Source organism: Euphorbia lathyris, chromosome 1 (assembly GCF_963576675.1).
Source record: "Euphorbia lathyris chromosome 1, ddEupLath1.1, whole genome shotgun sequence".
Taxonomy (NCBI): Eukaryota; Viridiplantae; Streptophyta; class Magnoliopsida; order Malpighiales; family Euphorbiaceae; genus Euphorbia; species Euphorbia lathyris.
In genome coordinates, this window is record NC_088910.1 from 87,640,178 (window position 1) to 87,661,014 (window position 20,837).

A 20,837-nucleotide genomic window follows, 5' to 3' on the forward strand; every position below is an offset into this window, starting at 1 on the left:
TTTTAAATTATTAAAGGTAAAAAGCATCCTGAGCCCCCTGATCTTTCATTGTTTGGTGTATTAATCCCTTGATCTTTTATTTAGACACATTGAGCCCCTGATCTTTCATCATTTGGTGCATTAAGCCCTCGATCTTTCATTTAGACACATTGAGCCCTTGATCTTTCATATATGGGTGTATTAGGTCCTTCCATAAATCAATTAATATATAGGTTTATTAAGGGCATGTTTGGTGTGACAACAAATGATGTTCTAAAAATAACAAATTCTAAAATAAAAAATATATTATACAAATTAATAAAAATAATTTAAATAAAAAATAAAAAATTTATTGAACACAATAAAACCTTGTTTTTCGATAATTATGTTCTAAAAATAAAAATAATGTTAAAATTGAAGCACATTTTGTGGAAATAAGAAGAGTAATTTTATCAATAACAAGTAACTACAAACAACTATTCATGAAAAGAGCTTTTCGTGAAAAGCTCCAAACTGTTGCAGTGTCCAGAGAAAATGCGAAACGCTGCAGTTATATAAACCTAACCAAACATGCCCTTAATAAACCTATATATTAATTGATTTACGGAAGGGCTTAATACACCCATATATGAAAGATCAAGGTCTTAATGTGTCTAAATGAAAGATCGAGGACTTAATGCATCAAATGGTGAAAGATCAGGGGCTCAATGTGTCTAAATAAAAGATCGAGGACTTAATGCACCAAAGGGCCTCAGGATGCTTTTTGCATAGTAAATAGATAAAAATGAGGCATGTCAAAAATTAATAGGGGAACAGATAGTAGGACATATAGGGTGAGACAGCAGCTATTGAGTTGGTTTATTTATGGCTCTGAATTTGCCATGTCAGCATTTATTTCTTTGACGCCAAAATTTCTCCCTCCTCAAAAATGTTCAAATATCTCAAATTTTAGAATTAGACTCGATATTATATTAAAACAAATTACAGAACATCTATGCTGTTGCAGCTACTAGAAAAAGGAGTTGCAGCCATCACCATAGCTTCAGCGTCAATCAGTACTAGTAATAATAAATAAAAACCATTTCAAATAGAAAATGGCTCAGTTGCTTTCTCCTGTGTGCACAGATGGTCTTAAGATTCAAAATCAATGGTTGAAACTAGGTTCTAGATCTCTTCCTAAATCTACTGCTTCTCCTCGGATTCCCAAACCAAGATCATCAGATTTTGGTAGACTCCGCGTTGCAACTGATGATTCTCCGGTTGCCGAAGATTATTATGCTGTTCTCGGTTTGGTAATTGCTTCTATTCTCTCTTCTTTTTCAAATTTTCTGATTTTTTAATTATTATTCTTGGGTTCTAATTTTAAGTATTCCAAAATGTCTAATAGCTCCCAGATGCTACACAAGATCAGATTAAGAAAGCGTATTATAATTGTATGAAAGCATGTCATCCTGATTTGAGTGGCGATGATCCAGATACCACTAATTTCTGTATGTTCATCAACGAAGTTTATGCGGTAGTTTTCTCGTCCAATTTATTTTGTTATTTTGATATTATATATATTTGCTAATTTGCCATAATCTGTATTATTGAAGTGTAGGTACTTAGTGATCCTGTGCAGAAAATGGTTTATGATGAAATTCATGGGTATGCGCTCACGGCAATTAATCCTTTCTTGGATGATTCAAGCTCCAAGGATCATGCCTTCGTGGATGAGTTTAGCTGCATAGGTACCCAATTAGCCTTGATTTAGCGATTATGGACTCTTGTTAATTAGATTATTGGTTAAGATAGCGATGACGAGTTTCTTTCTGCTCATATTTTCATATCCACCTCCAAAAAAATGCTTCTTCAACTTGGCTCGGAGCATAAATGTTCCAAAAAATAAATTTTAGGTATCAGTTTAGTCGCCAACTTGACATTTCTTATCAAATTAGTCAGAAAATGGTGTGTCAGCATGTGATTGAATTTTTTTTTTTGGACTAATTTAATAAAAAAATGTTGAGTTGATAGAACAAAATGATAGCCAAAGTTCATCTTGGAACAAACTGACCAAATTGTTGCTTTGTTACCTCAGTCAAAGGCATATGATGTTACCATTGCAATCTCAACTATTTCGTTGTTGAAATTTGCCAAGTTTTAAGCAGACTATTTTTATATGGGTTGATGTGCAAGTGAGAAATTTTATATTCAGTAATTTTCTTTTTCCTGTTAGAAAACTAAATTCCGTAACAAATTTTTGGCCCTCCCTGGGGGAGGAGCAAGTATATCAGCTTAGTTTGTAGTTAATACTGGGAGTTAGAGTAAGGTTGGAATCATAATAGACTTGCCATTCCACAGGCTGTAAAAATTGTGTCAATGTGAACCCTGATGTATTTAGCATCGAGGAAGACTTTGGGAGAGCCAGAGTATACAACCAGTGTGGAAATGGGGAATTAGTACAACAAGCAATTGAAAGTTGGTAATTTGTTTCCACTCTGCTTCCTTGCTATTTAATGGTACTTCTATTTTGTTCCTTTAGTTAACATGCTAAGCATATTGACGAGGACAATTGCAAGATTTAATTCCTCCCACCCCCTTTTACATCGCCCCTTTGAATATGCATCTGGATTGGTGCATGTTGAAGTGTCTAATCCCAAGTTGGCATGTTCGGCCATGTTGTACTTGCTTGGAAATGTTATATGGCCAAGGTGTCCCTGAGCGCGCGCGCACGCGCATTCAAATATATATATAGAGAGAGGAATCTTTGAAATATATTTCTGCAATTAATTCTTTTCCTTATTCCTAGCTTAAATTATAATTAGCCCATTTGATCACATCTTTTGATTACATTATTATCTTAAAAATGAGTAATTACATATGATAACATATCTAATGATTGAAACTGTCTTTTTGTATAACCAGTTGCCCATCAGAGCATATGAATACCACAAACCATGTTTCTGATTTGGGAGGATATTATACCCTCAACTTAGGAATGTTTACAGCTTGAAAGGTCTGTGGTCCCTTGATTGGCTAGTGCCAACAACGTGCAGGAGACTATAATACAACTGGGAAGTTCAAAATGAACCAAGAAATAGCATTATTAAAAACACTTATACATACCAAGGGAATATTTTAATGTAGAATAATCTACACCTAACTAATGTATTTGGGCACATGCAAATTAAACTTCCGTGTAATGTTACTTATGAACCAAAATGTGTTGGTAATTACCAATAGATATTTGGACGGAATCCATTGAAAATGATAAATCTGACTTGGGGCAAAAGTGATGAGGGAAACATTGCACCCTCAAAGATGTTGAGTCTAATTGAAGCACATCCAAATACGTTAGGGGCGAAATTGGACCTTAACCCAATAATCAATCTATTAACCACCTTCAGTTATCCTTTAGAATGAGCAACAATTCCATTTGGTCATTATCCTTGTAATATGTAGTATGTCTGGTGAGAGAGAAACACTCATCCCAATAGAGCAACATTATAAGGGACCATCATGATCTTGTTTACACAACAGAAAGACACTACGTTGCTTATTTGCAACTACCATCCTTTTTATCAAAATTTGATGTTAATGACCTTAAAATAATGTTTCGTGTCTACTGGCCGTGATTACCAAGTCTTATTATGAAATAAACTGTATATATATATATTGTATATATTTTTTATTCAGCCCAGTAGATTGCATACATTGGACTTCTGCAGCACAGCTATCTTTGCTCGAGGATGAAATGCGCAGAGTAGAAAGAGTAAATGTAAGGTGCACTTACTTTTTTTTTAATCGGATAGATAATTTATTAGTCATCTCCATTTTACCTAACACATCACGTTTAGTCTTCCTATTTTGAAAAACACATTATAAGGTCCCTATCTTTTGTCACTGTTAACCTTTTGGTTCTTCTGTCTATTTTTTTTTTATAAATTTTAACCAAACATATCTTAGCAGTTAAAAATAGGACTAAACAGTGTGATAAGTAAAAAAGGTGGGGACTAATAAATTATTTACCCTTTTTAATCTAATGTCACGATTTAGAAAATATTTAGTTCATAAACTGATAAGCTTAGTATGAGTGCTATGCTGGAGATAACTTTCTATTGACATGAGAATTGATCAAAGAAAATGTGAGATTCAAGGGACTACTTCTTAGGTTAAACATTCGCTTGAATCCCCAAAATGAGAAAACATAATCAGGGGGAGAGCAAAACCATGTATCTTACTGGTTGACATTTGAACAGAAAGTACACACATGATGACCTGTTTATATGATATTTCTCTTTTGCATTGCCACTTTGATGGCTGAACCTCTGGCTGTTTTAAATGATGACAGGTTGCACTAATGCTTTCAGGAATGGGATCTGGAGCAATAGATGTTTTCAGAATGGTAAGAAAGCTACATGTGTTCTTATTTTCTTTTCTCATGCTGATTTGCTCTTTCCTTTCCCAACTGTGAGTTTTCTGAAATAATTCTACATTCAGAATGCTTTTCTGTTGTTATCATCACCTACCCAAGAGAGACAGTCTTGTCAAGGAAATCTCAAAACTCCAATTCTTTTTATCAAATCATGTTAAGTTGTTTTCTACTGAATTTTCTTAATATGAAAATTTAACCTACTTATATTGGCAGGCAAATTCTCGATGGGAAAAAAGGCAATCAAAAGTCTTGGTAAGAACTTTTTATCCCATAATTAGGATATGCTATATTTTTACTCATTCAACTGTGCTCGAGTTTAAATTGTTTTCCATATTTATAATTCTTCCAGTTTATTATTTGATTCTATTATCATATTCAATTTAATAATGTTGTTGCAATATTTTCAATCCCATATAAATGTTCCAATATGAAAACTTCTTTCTCATTCAATACTGGATGAAGAAACTAAATATACGGCAATTCATGGGTCTGAATAAGAAGGGGGCATTATTCATTTTCTTTTCCAATTGCTTTGGTTGCCTCTAGAAAATTTAATGTAGATAAATTAAGTCATGCCTCAAGTTGAACTTACGAAATATGAATGACATTTTGTTTCAAGCTAGTGAGTTCATTACTGCATGTTCATCTGTATCACAGGTTCTGAATCCATCTTAAATTTATGACTAATTCAAATAAACCCAAAGATAATAAGTAAAAAAGCCAGTCGGTACTTATATTTCTGTTGGGTTCTATTTTATGTGCTTGACGCAGAAAGTTATTCGCTCTGCTGTCCAAGGACTTGATTTAGTGCTGTTTTCATATTTTAATTGGACAGTGCATTATATATACATTTATTTAATTATGATTTGTAGTTTCTAATCTGTTTATTAAACATATAAAAAAGTGAATTTAATTTTATTTACTACCCAAGCAACAACTAATAATAGTCACACATTGGGCATGTGTTCTTGTTACTCGTTCATATTCCTCGTTATCTTTCTTCAAATTCTAATGCCAATTCTACTAGATTAATCAATAACAATTCCTAATTCTTGCAGGAGCAAGCTAGAATTAGAATGATGAATCAAAAAGATTCTGATAAAAATGGATCATATTGGAATAACGTTTGGGGCAAACCGAGAGACTACAAAAGCTCAGGTAAATCTATGGTCAGATACTTCTATATTTATACTATTATTTTAGCTTTCTTTTTATATCTATATATATATATATATATATATATATATATATATTTTCGATATAACTTCACAAGTAGCGAGCACCAAAGCCTATCTTTTTAGGCAGAAACTAACAGTCAAAGGCTTCTAATTTACATAGATCATTTAATCAAGGGTAATTAATTTATTAGTCCCTATATTTTGACAAAACACTGTTTAGTCCCTGTATTTTCAAAAACACATAGTAAGGTCCTTAACCTTTTTCTCAGTGAACTGTATAGTCATTCCATCTGTTTGTTAGATTTTTTTACCGTTTATGACTTCGGAAATGACTAAATTACCCTTTACTATTTAGCTTCAAACTTCAGAAAAGGAAATCCAATTTAGAAGAAGAAGCTATTTGTATGGAGAACAAGAAAAAGAACAGACCAATACTTACGAATTTGAACGATTAAGAAGAAAATCAAGAAAAAGAATACTCAAAGTTGATTTCAAATGCATTAGAGTTTAAAGGAAAGGAAAATAAAGGAAAAGAAGAACGCAAATCCAAATTGACTAACAGAATCTTCATGGGAGTCTAACGGCAAGGACTAAACAGTTCACCGAGAAAAACATTAGGGACTAAACAGTTCACCGAGAAAAACGTCAGGGACTTTACCCTGTGTTTTTGAAAATATAGGGATTAAACAGTGTGTTTTGTTAAAATATAGAGACTAATAAATTAATTACCTTTTAATCAATGTCAGATAAGTTTGTCTTTCTAATGAAGTGCATTGTGGATAATGTCAGAATTACTTTGTTTTTGTCAAATATTGTAACTTTACTGTTATAATATGACAGTGATCTTTAACATCATAGTAAGATTGCCAGTTCTAGTCAAGTCACAAGCTCGAAGAATCAAATCAGCTTCTGTATGAAATATAACTTGAGGATTGGATAACTCTTCTCAAATCTCTGTATTAGGAAAAATGTTCTTTCTTCTACCTGTGATTTTTGCTTGTGAACGGATATTTGAGTGTTGGTGAAGATTTGTATCAGAAAAAAGAAAGTTATTTTTTCTACCATAAAGTTGGTTTTCAATGAATCTTTTTTGCCACTTCATTTGTGGCATCACCTTTGTATTGTCATCTGTTTAGGACAGTCTTAACACTTTGCCGTCTATGGTATCTATTGCAGAGGAGGAAGTGAAAGAGAGAGCAAAGAGGGCAGCAGCAGCAGCTCGAAGATGGAGGGAGTATTCGCGGAAGGGCGTTGATAAGCGTCCTACCTTCAAACTTCCCGAGGCAATGTCTAACAAGGAAAACTAAACAGTATTATATACTTGAGATTCTTCCAGATAACTGATTTGTCTATAGGCAATTGAAGATTCAGAGGCTGAATTTCTCATGTAACCTTGTAAAAATTCCATATTCATCTTTGGATTATGTATATATTAAATAATAATACATAGTATATAAGATTGTTATACAGAATAATAATCTACTTGCTCATAAGCTCAAGTAGTTGTATAAAGGATTTATGATTATTTCATATAAATGGATGCTTACATTTGCCAAAAATAAACAAGGTTGCTTTGCTGCTTGTAGATATCCATTTTGTGGGGGTAAATTTTCATTTTTTTTAAGAGATAAGGTGTAAAAATACCTTTAACGTTGTCAGTCAAGAGCAATATTACCCTAAACGTTGGAAATGATACAATTAAGGATCTAAAGTTAGTCATTTGGTTTGGTCCAATTTTGGACACCCCTAATAAATTCACTAACGTTGTTAATATCCTCATCCCCTAATCTATGTGGCTGTGATATCTGATGATTTTTTTTTCTCGAAATCAGTATAATAATTCATCTCTAGATCTTGATTACTATTATTTCTCATTAATGATTAATGCACTTAAATTCTTTTCTCATTTCATCTCTTCTAGTTTATCTTCTTAGACGGCTGCTTCTTCTTTCTTTTCTTTCTGTTCTAACAATCTCTTGGCCGGAGGAGGAACCACGCTATATAAGCAACAAAGCATTGAGTGGAGGAGGAATTTGGTAAACCATAATAAACCATTTTGAGAACAGCTCTTGAATCCTCATTCCCGTTTCTTCCCTCTGCTCCATTTTTATTTTGATTATCTGTTTCTTCTAATTCCTCCTCCAATTCACCATTATCGTCTGAAGTAATATCCGATCAAGGAATCGACTTGAAGCATAAAAAATGAATTGCTCTTGGTTGACCACGTTAAGAGCATTTTTGTATCTTATCCTTTTTTTATTTTAATAATTTTACCCTCTTAGCCAATTTATTTCATAAATATTTACATTACAGATTTTACTAGATATATGGATATTTTGCTATATTTACTAGATATCCTGATATTTTGCCGGTTCTTAATTACATTTTATAATATTTTGTTATAGACGGTTCTTAATTACATTTTACAAAAAGAAAAAATATATATTCATATAGTTCGTAAAATTAATTAAATATTTATATTATACAGATTTAATCAATTGATTAGGATATTATTTATTAATTTAAAAGAATATTATCTGTGTATTTAATTAAATAGGTACAAAATGATATTAAATTTTGGTATATAAATTAATAAAAAAGTATTTAATTAGATAATTGAAAATAATAAAGACTGTCACTAACTAATGTTTATGATAAGCATTTTATGAGATTAGTTTGGGTGAATAAGTATAAAAATAACTTCCTAATATTGATGTCAGTACAGTTCAGGACCTGAAGTTGGCAAATGGTTTGGATTGGGATAGGAACTTAGTAAACGGCCTCTTTTCTAACCGTGATAGGAGCCTAATCTTCTCAATCCATCTCAGCAGACGAGTGATAGATGACAGATGAGGATGGTGTCTGAATCCAAAAGGCCAATACACAGTGAAAACAGGCTACCGACACCTTTGCGGTGACCTTTCTAACAATTTGACACCAGGATCTATCAACTGGCAGAGTATTTGGCGTATCTGAGCACCCCCAAAATCCAAACATCTCCTTTGGAGGGCTTTATCAGGTTGTCTCCCTACTATGTCGGCACTTTGCCATCGTCACATCCCGGTTCAGGCAGGGTGTCCGATTTGCAATATGCACGATGAAGACGCCTTCCACGTGCTGGTCAGCTGTAGCACTGCTCGACATTTAAGGGCTCTCACACCTATCGGTGATTTGAGCCAAACCTTCTCGGACCTGTCTGCTTTTTGGCTTTACTTGTTGGCTTCTAAATCTGAAGATGTGATAGGTCTAGCTTCTACAATGTGCTGGACTAACTGGAAAAATAGAAACGACAAAGTTTGGAACAATCAGCTCTCTTCACCCGTGTCACTCCAATTGGCAGTTGTTTCGTTACACTCAGGATGGCTAGCGGCTCAGATTCGACATGTTACTGTAGCAGCAACACCCGAATTAACTCGCTGGACCCCTCCTAATGCGGATTCAATCAAGGTAAATTTTGATGCAGCCATCTTTAGGGAGTCCGAGTCAGCAGGTTACGGGTTTGTGGCTAGGAATTCTGCGAGTTTCTTGGCAGCTGGCAGCGGTAGGAGAGGCTGAGTAACGGACCCATTCTTGGCTGAAGCTCTCGCGTGCCGTGAGTCTTTGCTGTGGATCCAGGAGAACAATTGGTGCAATACCAGGCTGGAATCGGATTCCCAGCTGTTAGTCATGGCCCTGCAAAACAACAGTTCAAATAGCTCTCTCGTAGAAGTTATTATAGGTGACTTTTATTTTTTAATTCATTCGTTAAATAATTGTTCAATTTCATTTGTTCATAGGTCAGCGAACTTTGTTGCTCATGTAATTGCACGGGCATCTGAGTCTATGTTTGATGATGAGAGATGGTATCATACTCCCCCCGACTTTGCTTGTGACGCCATTTTGGCTGATTCTTTAATATAAATTCTATCATTTACATTAAAAAAAAGTATAAAAAAAGTTAGATAAAATAATAAGAAATTAGAATTTTTATTACAAATGAAAACCCATTCCACCAGGCCCATAAAGATGTGGGTTCTCATCCTAGGAATTGTGATGGTATTTGAAAGTATGCGAGGGTAAGTGTAATTATTTGAAGAGTATAGTAAATGAGAACAGATTGAGTAAATTTTGACTAATTTTCCTTACACTCCTAAATCGGAGGGGAATTATGGTTAGAATAGTTTTCTTTTAAGATTACCCTTTTGCCTTATATTTTATTTATATCAATGAAAGGATATGAGAGTAATTTTATATATAATTACATTATTAAATCATCCGTTACTTTACCTTCTATCCAAACACAACAAATTATTTTATACAATATACTTACTTCACCTTATAGTATAAAGCAATTGATATTTTTGTTGGGTTCCTTCACCATAATATGGACTTTTGTTTCTTGTCCTCTAACTTTTCTTTGACTTCAAAGTTCTTCATAGAAATCTCACGAGTAAGAAGAGATCCTATCAGTTCATCTCATTTGTATGTTGTGAGATCTTGTACTTCTTCCATAACTGACTTTTTGGTTTGCCAGCTTTTGGGAAGGCTTCTAGAGATTTTCTTGACTTGCTCTTTTTCTTAGGGTTTTCTTGACTTGCTCTTCTTTTGAGAATATCCTTCCCAGACGTTGGAGCTCGTTTATGATGTTAGTGAATTTAACATTCATGTCAGAGATACTTTCACTTTCTTACATTTCAAAGAGCTCATACAACTTTATATTCTGATTGATTTTAGACTCATTCACTAGTTTCTTCGTAGGTAACTTCAAGATTGTTCCAGATATCCTGAGCTGACTTACAACCTGAAATCTTATTGTATTCTGCAGCATTAAGAGCATAGTTAATTATATTGATAGCTAAAACATTAGCATGAAGTCTTTTTAAATCATCATCATCTCATTTATCTTATGGTTTAAGGACAATTTGTCCTTCTACTATTTCAGTATGAATGTGTGGTCCTTTAACTATTCTCAGCCAAACACTCATGCTTTGTGCTTAAATAAATTTTTTCATTCTGTTTTTCCAAAATATATAGTTATTAGATCCGAAAACAGAGGAGATCTGGTAATAGACAATCCTTCTGGGAGGATTTTAGTGGTCTCATTTCCAGGAAGGTGTCTAGTGTCATTGACAGTCATTTAGAGGGATTTTTGACTCAAGATTGTTAGATCTTAATAGATAGAGCACTTGCTCTGATATCATTTGTTGGTCCCTTATAAGACAGAATAGTTCTAAGTCAATACATCACAGAGGATTACTTCAGAGTCAGAAGCAACTACTGAACTGGTCGGAAATTTAGTCTACTGAAACTCTTTTAGCTTATGAGAATTTCCTTCTCGGAGGATGACTCCTATGAGAGGTTCTGAAGTGATATTATACAAATGATAGATAATATGAGACAGAATATAAATTCAGAGCATATAGTTCAGTAGAAGTAAAAAGAAATAGTAAGGAAATAAATACTTAGCAGATTTATACTGGTTTAGTCTCTTGTCTACGTCCAGTTCTCAAGATATATTCTATTCAGCTTTAATCTACTATTGATCTCTTACCGAAATATCTAGGTATGAATGAAGTACTCTCCTTCACTCAACACTTACTTTATTTCTCTCTTTGCTACTTATAACCAAAGTAACAAAAACTACTGAATACAATCGAAATGTTACAAGTTCTTCAAATAGAAAATTATAAACGATTACACAAATATGAAACTTTATTGTGTTTTTACAATTACTTTGTTTTTTAGTTATGGTTAATTTTAATTATATTTAACACAAAATTTGAATAAAATAGTTTCACATACTTATCTAAATAAAAATTTAAATATTTGATTATAAAAAGAAATTTAAATCTTATTCCTAAAATCTGACGTCATAGTTGAGGAATGGGAAAGAGCCCGAAAGAAAATGCGCGTCAGAATGCATTTACAGAGGGCAGCAGCAAAAGCTCACACATTTCAAAGGTTGATTCTTACAAAATAACTCCAAATTGCGTCTTGCGGTCCCTCTCCGTAACCGTAAAACAGATTCTCCCCTTTTGAGTTGCCTATATGCTTTTATACTAGACTCTTTCCTACCTTTCCTTTACGATCCAAACCAAATACACTCCTTCTCTATCAAAGGAATCGAAATGGCGTTTGGACATGCGATTAGTTGCCGGCTGATTAGTCGGAAGGGGATGATGGGTGCCAGATCAATGTCTTCATGGTGGGGGAGCGTTGAGCCGGCTGCTAAAGATCCGATCCTCGGGGTAACGGAGGCTTTTCTGGCTGATCCCAGCCCGGACAAAGTCAATGTCGGAGTTGTGCGTTTTCTTCCTTTCTATCTTTAATTAGGGATGATCCTTCTCAATCACCGTTTCTTGATTTTTTTTTTTTTTTTGGTTCACTATCATTTCTAGGGTGCTTACAGGGATGACAACGGGAAGCCGGTTGTTCTGGAATGCGTTAGAGAAGCGGAGCGGAGAATTGCTGGAAGCTTAAACATGTAAGTCGTTCTCTGCTCCATTTCATTTCTTTGGATCAAGTAGTAGGTCCAAGTTTTCTATACGTGTGAAGCTTACTTCGTTTTTGTATCAGTATCCCATATTGTTTTTTTTAAGCTTATAGACTCTGAAAATTATCACTTTTAAAATCCTACTAATTGCTTAAAATACTTCCAATAATGAACAATATAACCATGATTTGTTCTAATTTGGCCTGTAATTAGCATTTGATCCCTTAATTACTGCCAACTTCAAAATCTTTTGTATTGAATAGTGATGAAAACTGTTATTGATTGCTATTACATCATTTACTTGTTTATATGAAAACAATGTTGTCTTAGGAAGAAAATGCTGTCAATGATCTTAAAAGATTCCACACTGTTCTCATCAGTCTGTAGTTAGCAGTCAATTTAGCTTTGGTCAAATTTATATGCATGAGGATTATTTTTTACCTGATTCAGTTCAATTCATTAGCTAATTCATTCAATTTGATATGTAAGCAATAAGTTGGATGGCGAGTTCCGCTAAGTCGGCTAAAAGTTTAAGTATAGAGTAATTTGGCCAAAAGTCATTTATGGCTAAATTGGCCCTAGACAATAAGTTATAGGGGGATAACTTATAACCCTTTTCTCCCTTTTTTTTCTCTCTCTCTCTCTTCTTGAATAATTGTACTCCACTATTGCTTACCTCTATTATTTGATACAACTGGGGTATGTTTCATTGAGCATTTGTTTGCCAGACCCCTGCTGGCACTAGGAAAGAGAGAGACGTGCTGTCTTTCTGTTTTTGACAAAAGAAAAAAAAAGTTGTCGATAAACTTCGGTAAAGTTGTACCTTGAAGTAATTCTCATGAATTACTGATTTGTAAATTTCGCTGATATGGGATGCTAACATCGCACAATTTGGGGAATACTTCTCATGAGGTGGCTTCTTTTGGATCTTGATTTTGCATAGCATTTTATTGCATTACACCAGACACTATGGCACTTCCTTATGAACTTCGATAAAAGGGGATGCTTATGTATAATTCTATCTGCATGGTAAAATCACGACGCAAAAATGCAATCATGTAATTTATATTATAATGAGTTTTCTAGACTTCTTAGAGCAGCATTTTCTGCTTGACTATCAATGGATGTCTGAAGGCATATTGGTTTATGATGAAAATGCAATCCTTTTTATTTCACTTTTTCTTATTTTAGCCGTGTGTAATTCGTTTGAAATAGATCTCATTGATGTGTAATTAGAGACTTTTTGAGCATGTAGTTTCATGTGCATTTGATTGACTGATACCTTAGGTTGCAACCTCTAATTCTTTTGTTTGCCTGACTATATTGGTTTTTGGTCAGGGAGTATCTTCCAATGGGAGGCAGTGTGAAAATGGTGGAAGAAACATTGAAGCTGGCCTATGGGGAGGATTCTCAGTTCATTAAAGATAAAAGGATTGCAGCAATTCAATCTCTCTCTGGAACTGGTGCATGCCGAATATTTGCTGATTTTCAAAAGCGTTTTCGTCCGGATTCCCAAATTTACATACCAGTCCCAACATGGTCCAAGTAAGTATTGGTAGCTTAAACATCTTTCAGTGTTAGCAAGGGACCTTTCTATAATTGTTGGTGCTGTTATCAGCTTTATCATGCTAATTATAATGCCGGGAATTGCTTTTCATCTTCACCATTATTTTCATTTCTCCAATGGACTTCTAACATTTGATTTTACCAGCCACCATAATATCTGGAGAGATGCTCAGGTCCCTCAAAAGACCTATCATTACTATCATGCGGAGTCTAGGGGCTTAGATTTTTCTGCATTGATGGATGACGTAAAGGTATAAGCTACATTTTAATATTTTCAATTGATTATTTGCTGCCTTTTCGTTTTGCTTTGTATTTTCTGCTGTTTTAACCAGGCCAAACGCTTTTCTCTTCTTTCTTCCCTTCATGTTTGATGTTGATGTCATCTCACAGAATGCTCCAAATGGATCTTTCTTTTTGCTTCATGCTTGTGCTCATAATCCTACTGGGGTCGATCCAACAGAGGAACAATGGAGAGAGATATCGAACCTTTTTAAGGTAAATACATATTTTATTTTGTTTGTTTGTTTTTTATTTTATTTTTACAAAATATTTTTTTAATCTACAATAGTTTATGTGCATTAGAAGAGAAGTCTTGGATACCTTCAATATAAGTTCTGCTATTGAGAAATTTCTTTGCTATATTTACATCTTCTGGAAGCTTCTTTAGGCACTTGTTTTTTTTATTTCTTACTGAAAGTCAACAAATAGCAGACACACACTGGGCCGTTTTAAATTCAAAGATATCTCTATCTCATGGTAAGCATGGTTTTTGTTCTCAGGTAAAACATCATTTTGCCTTCTTTGATATGGCATATCAAGGGTTTGCTAGTGGTGACCCAGAGAGGGATGCAAAGTCCATCAGGATTTTTCTAGAAGATGGTCACCATATTGGCATTGCCCAGTCCTATGCAAAAAATATGGGGCTGTATGGCCAGAGAGTAGGATGCCTCAGGTAATGCCTTTTTTATCTGATTGTTGTGGGATAGACATGAAAATGTTCATCTAGTGCCTTTTCATTATATGGTCTGATTCTTCCCTTTTATTATTTGCAACTTGCAACGTTTAAAAAAATAGCCATAATATTGACCACCTAATACTGTGGTTGGGGCCAATTAGCCTTAGTTATCTTTTTGCTGAAAGGGCATTGTACGAGAAATTGACCTCTGACTATGACTTGCAGGAGAACATTGGACTTATAGCCAAAGAAAATTTCATCAAGATAATAAACATGATTAATATTCTAAGAATACATAGAATAATTTGGTGATTGATAATATTGTCTATGCAGATTACATATAATACTTGGAGATATTCAGGCTTCTTCTGACATTAACTGGAAAAGCCTTTCTTTTCATTTACCTTTTCTTATATGGGATTCAAATGGAAAATACATTTGTAACTCTCCAAGTCTCTCCCTTCTGCATAAGTACAGTGAAATTCTAAAACCCTTCTTCAGAAATCATTTGCAAGTGTCAAATATCAGTATTTAATAAACCTGTTTGGAAAAGAGGAGCTTCATTCTCAAAGTTTCTTTTAATCAGAAATTTCTTAAGTCGAAAACATGCTTAAGCATTGTAGGAGTTAGCACCCCAGCTCTTGAGTTAATGCATTGGTTTATTGAACATCTTTGCCTGCCTGCATGAACCAGGTTACTGTTTAAAGCACCCGATGATGTCAACATAAGACTTGTGCGCAAATCACATATTCTTAGGAAGAGATTTCAGATCTTCAAGTTACTGTTAAGATAATCTTAGGATTTTGATATTTTGATGTGTAAGTAGGTTATTGTACGAGTTCCTTCAAGGCAGGTGTAAAAAGAGTACATTCTAATTTTATTTGGAAGTCGACTGAGTGTGATTGGGGTCCATTGGGAACTGTTTTCCAGATTTAATACGCTTGTGTGTTGACCAACTGCAGCTTTGAATAGTATAAATAATACTATAAAATGGGATATAGTAGCAGAGTTTAGATTGAAAAGCAAAAGGAAAAAGAAAGAAAAGATCTAGTGTTGCTATTTGCTTTCATTTAACATTTATTAGAGGCAAACAATAAAGGATGTCGCTCATTGTATAATTGTTTAAGAATAGTATGCTCCAATTGATTTCAGAGGTAAAGATGATCATAACTTTCAAACTTAATGCTGCTTTTTTACATTGGTGCAGTGTGCTCTGTGAAGATGATAAACAAGCAGTGTCTGTAAAGAGTCAGTTGCAGCAACTTGCGAGACCCATGTACAGCAACCCTCCTGTTCATGGTGCTCTCATAGTTTCAACTATCCTTGGAGATCCAGAATTGAAGAAATTATGGCTTCAAGAAGTAAAGGTAATTTACCATCGTTTAAGGGTTTTTCCTATTCTAAAGATGAAATAAATCCGTGCTCTTTTTTTTTTGATGCTTGAAGAGAGTTTTTGAGGATGCAACCCAAAAATACAACACTTTGATGAGAATCAACTATGGCTGAACATAGATCACTTATTGGTGGATTTCTAGTCTAACTCCTATTTAGTTTTCTCTCTGAATCCCACAAATATAGGCATAAAATTCACCTTTTGGATTTCCATGAAATAGTTACAACTCTCCTTTTTATTTTACTTATTAATGTACTAATATACCCTTAATATGATGCTTAAGGTCACTAAAAAGTTAAAGTAATTTAAAAGCTTAAATTATTAGTAGTAATGAAATTCAACTTCCAAGACATTGAGAATGGAACTCAAAATATGAAAAGTTTTAAGCACATTCTAATAACTCCGACTTTGATTTATTGGAGTTCAAAATTTTAAGCACACAGACTCGAGTCATTAATTCATTTTAATAATTAATATTTATTAAATATACTATATTAAACGTGCTTGCCCCCAATACACCCTTGTGGTGGGACCCCTCCCCGGACCCTCGCTCAGCGGGGACGCGTAATGCGACCGGGCCGCCCTTTTTTTTTTATACTATATTAAACGTAAATTTGGAAAAAAAATAATATTTGTTTCTTAAATAAATTTAACTAACTTTTCTTAACAAGTGGAAAAATAATTTGTACTTGTATTTGTGGATGGAGGAAGTATTTTATAATCCGAACTAGATGAAGGTGAGTTGGTTATGTAAATTATGGTGGGTTTTTTTTAAATGGGTATATTGGCTATAAGGTCCACTGTTGTTGTCTCTATTTTTCTATTTTGGTTATTTGATTTTAGGGAAAAGTACAAAAATAAACCTTGTGGTTACACCTGTTTTCGAACACCCATGTGGTTTAAAAGTTTACAAAATGGTACCATGTATTTCATTCCGTTAGTTAGCAAACGCATACCAAATTGACTAACGGTGTTAAAAGTCAAAGGGAAAAGAGTTAATTTGATCCTTATATTTATTTATTTTATAAATTAACCCCCCTTATTTATCTAATTATCATAAATAAATCCCAAAATAAAAATTAAAAATCAAATACACCATCTTCTCCATCTCTTTAATTTCTTATTTTTTGTTCTTCTTTCTCTCTCTTCTCTCTCTCCTCTTTGTTAATTTCTCTCTCTAAAATCAATTGAATTTCTCCCTCTAAAAAAACAATGTCTCCAAATTAATATCAAGTCTTCTAAATTATAGATTCTCTTCACCTCTTACTACATAGAAGAAACGCTAAATGCTATTGGCATTTATCGATTCCTCGTTCGAGCAAGTCCTTGATTCGTCTCTCATAGACGAAAGTGTCAAGCCTAATGCCAAGCAATCAATGAAAGCTATAACAAGAATTTGGTCTCGCACTCTATTGCAGTCATAGGCAACGAAGCATTAGGCTTGACACTTTCGTCTATGAGAGACGAATCAAGGACTTGCTCGAACGAGGAATCGATAAATGCCAATAGCATTTAGCGTTTCTTTTATGTAGTAAGAGGTGAAGAGAATCTACAATTTAGAAGACGTGATATTGATTTGGAGAGATTGTTTCTTTGTTAGAGAGAGAAATTCAATTGATTTTAGAGAGAGAAATTAACAAAGAGGAGAGAGAGAAAGGAGAACAAAAAATAAAAAATTAAAGAGATAGAGAAGATGGTGTATTTGATTTTTAATTTTTATTTTGGGGTTTATTTGTGACAGTTAGATAATAATGGGTGGGTTAATTTATAAAATAAATAAATATAAGGACTAAATTAACTCTTTTCCTTTTGACTTTTAACACCGTTAGTCAATTTGGTACGTGTTTGCTAACGGAATGAAGTACATGATATCATTTTGCAAACTTTTAAACCACATGGGTGTTGTTCGAAAACAGGTGTAACCACAAGGTTTATTTTTGTACTTTTCCCTTAATTTTATTTATTGTTTACATATATTAATGTGGTTTTGTTTTATCTATTTTTTTTCTTTATGTTTTTAAGGTTTTTGTTGGCCTTTTTATTTTTTTTTTTGTCTGTTTTGAACATCAAATATTGCATGAGCATGGACTCATCATCTTCTGTTTTATGTTTTGTTTGGTAAGGTATAGCAATCTGATGTGTAATTTATAAGCACATTACAGACTGAACATAGTTTAATTGGTCCTCATTTCAAAAGATACATCACCTAGAATCATCAAGAATATGTCCTGATATTCCTTAAATCTTCAATAATATCGTGAAATTATAATATGCTAACAACATGTTTTATTACGGGACAGCTCATGATGTTCATATCGATCTATTATGCACCTCTGCATCTAGCATTGGGTAGACCTCATACAATAACTGTCCTAGCTCTATCCTATCTTTTGTTTCATTTCTTCTGGAACAATCACAAACACTTTTTTGATTATGGATTTACTACCAGAAATCCAATGCTTATCAAATTTTATCCATTGTGGGTGAAAAGAAGAAATGATATTCAACAGAACAGCAAACACCCAATTACATTTATAATTCTACTCCAATACAAACCAACAATTGAAAAAGACTTATCTGGGAAAATATTTTTTTCTCTTAGCTTTTGACAATTAGTAAACCGAAGTTACAAAATCAGAAAAAGGATCCAAACTGAAAATATATTTGATCATTTCACATAGAATTTCTAGCTGTTTCTACAATCTAAATCAAAACCAAGGACTCTTTGAATGCTCCCATCATATGTAAGATTAATAAGACTAGATATATATAGGGTTCTGATTGGACATATAAATTACATAATCTTTGGTGACCCTTAGAATGAACTGCCCTTTTTTCTTTAGAATTCTCTTGCATTCTCATTTTTCCCCCTTGAAATGGCACCTGACTCTGTTCAGTATTATTCTAAATAGGGAATGGCTGACCGTATCATTTCAATGCGATCAACTTTAAGAGAAAACCTTGAAAACTTGGGATCTCCATTGCCGTGGAAGCACATTACTAATCAGGTATACTGAACTTGGGACAAATATATGGTTTGTTTATCTTATTTTGATAACTTGGATTTTACAGATATGATGTTTTATCTTGTAAACAGATTGGTATGTTTTGCTATAGTGGATTAACACCTGAACAAGTTGACCGTTTGACAAATGAATTCCACATCTATATGACCCGTAATGGTCGAATTAGGTAAAGATTCAAAGTATTTTACTCCTGCAGCTGTATGGATATGCATTTATGTTTATGTTTTGCTAATGATTCTGAAAAATAAACATGCAGTATGGCTGGCGTTACAAGTGGGAATGTGGGATATTTGGCAAATGCTATCGACAAGGTCACAAAATCTTCTTAGGATCAATTGCACAACTCATTATTATCCTTTAGGAGGTCATAGGTGAATACTAATCTCAAATCAAATTATCTGAGAGTTGGCTGTAAATAGTCTCTGCTGCAGCCAATTAATTCTTTTTCCTTATTCGGGAGAATAATAATTTTGGACCATTTCTCTGGAGCTAAGAGAGTGCTTTAATTACAACAAAATAATTTAGAGCATATATTATAGACATGATTTTGGGAGCAATTTGTTCCTTATCATTTAGAATGAATTGGGAAAAAGGTTCCCCTTGAGGAATAAAAATTATCAAATATTATGTTGTTCTTATGTCACTTATGACTATTATATAAAGATGCCAATCCGTGCTCATTGGGTATTGCTCATTCTAAATTAATTGTGTCAACTGACATGTTCTATTTAACCTTCTTTCTTGCTTAGTCTTTTGGGTACCAGTCCTTAATTTTCTCATATTCTGAATATATTTGTGTTAAAAACAAAAATGAAAGTGATGAAGTAAAAATTTAGTGTTATGTTTATTGGGTGAGAGCGGATTTAACATCCACATACCAAAACAGTGCAATCTTAATGGTAGCATTTACTAGAGGCTGCAATTTCAAGTCTTGTTAACGAAAATAAGTTTTTTTATTTATTAACAGAATGTGTAATTTTAAGCTTTATTGAGATGTTGGAATGTTGGAGGTTGAAAGAATATGAAATTGCATATGATTTTTTATTTTTTTTTATTTTTTTATTTTTTTATTTTTTTTTAATGAGGCTTCATATTGCATTCGTGGCTAAATCTATTTTCTTTCAATGACTGTATGACTAAATTTGTAGTGAAGTAAAGATTGTCCCTGTCATTGTTTATTTTGAGCTGCAATGCGTATTTGTTTTAAACTCTAAATCCTAGAAATATTACAACTTAATACAATTCCAACTTCTTAAATAGAAAATAAGAAAAAATAATCAAAGGGGGTCAACCATTTTCTAATTGTACGTTAACATGGTTGGTTGAAGGTACAATTTCAGTTCTAACATTTATCACATGGTGAGGTTACAGTTCTCACTAACAGAAAAATTGACACATCAAATGGCATAGAGTTTATTGACTAAATTTGGATATTTCCTAAAACATTAAGACAATTTTGGTACAATGCTCATGGACTGACTTTCATGGCTTCTGGTTCATGATCCATTGATTGTTAGAGGCCAGTTGATGATCGACTATGTGGATCATGTTTCATTTTTCTTATTTGTATTTTACTTTAAAGCCATAAATGCTAATTTACTTCTAGTTATATATTGTTTATTTCTTTATAGGCTATTTTACTTTAAATTCATTAAGTATATTATTCAGCTATCTCCTATTTTCTTTTAAATTTCTTGTTGGTTATTACCATCATATCTTCAGAAATATTGGTATGTTCATGCCCACAAGAACTCTCAATTGATAATATGTTTTCTCTAAATTTATTTTTGATTATTACAAGGGAAAAGTACGGGAAAAAAATGCTTGTGGTTTGTTCAATTTGCAAACAGAGAT

General features: G+C 33.4%; 2 protein-coding genes across 2 annotated transcripts; both read left to right on the forward strand.

Annotated features, from left to right (window-relative positions):
* Positions 1 to 948: 948 nt before the first annotated feature.
* LOC136205428 (chaperone protein dnaJ C76, chloroplastic) lies at positions 949 to 7,137 on the forward strand. Its single transcript, XM_065996018.1, has 9 exons — positions 949 to 1,271; positions 1,367 to 1,495; positions 1,580 to 1,709; positions 2,320 to 2,440; positions 3,655 to 3,736; positions 4,310 to 4,363; positions 4,607 to 4,645; positions 5,452 to 5,551; positions 6,748 to 7,137. Exons 1-9 carry the CDS (start codon positions 1,074 to 1,076, stop codon positions 6,876 to 6,878), a joined length of 984 nt encoding a protein of 327 aa, XP_065852090.1. The 5' UTR covers positions 949 to 1,073; the 3' UTR covers positions 6,879 to 7,137.
* Positions 7,138 to 11,454: 4,317 nt separating this feature from the next.
* Positions 11,455 to 19,670, forward strand: LOC136205437 (aspartate aminotransferase, mitochondrial). The gene is made up of 10 exons (XM_065996028.1): positions 11,455 to 11,852; positions 11,949 to 12,034; positions 13,382 to 13,588; positions 13,755 to 13,860; positions 14,000 to 14,104; positions 14,389 to 14,561; positions 15,772 to 15,931; positions 18,870 to 18,965; positions 19,055 to 19,149; positions 19,240 to 19,670. Exons 1-10 carry the CDS (start codon positions 11,679 to 11,681, stop codon positions 19,310 to 19,312), a joined length of 1,275 nt encoding a protein of 424 aa, XP_065852100.1. The 5' UTR covers positions 11,455 to 11,678; the 3' UTR covers positions 19,313 to 19,670.
* The last annotated feature ends 1,167 nt before the right edge of the window (positions 19,671 to 20,837 follow it).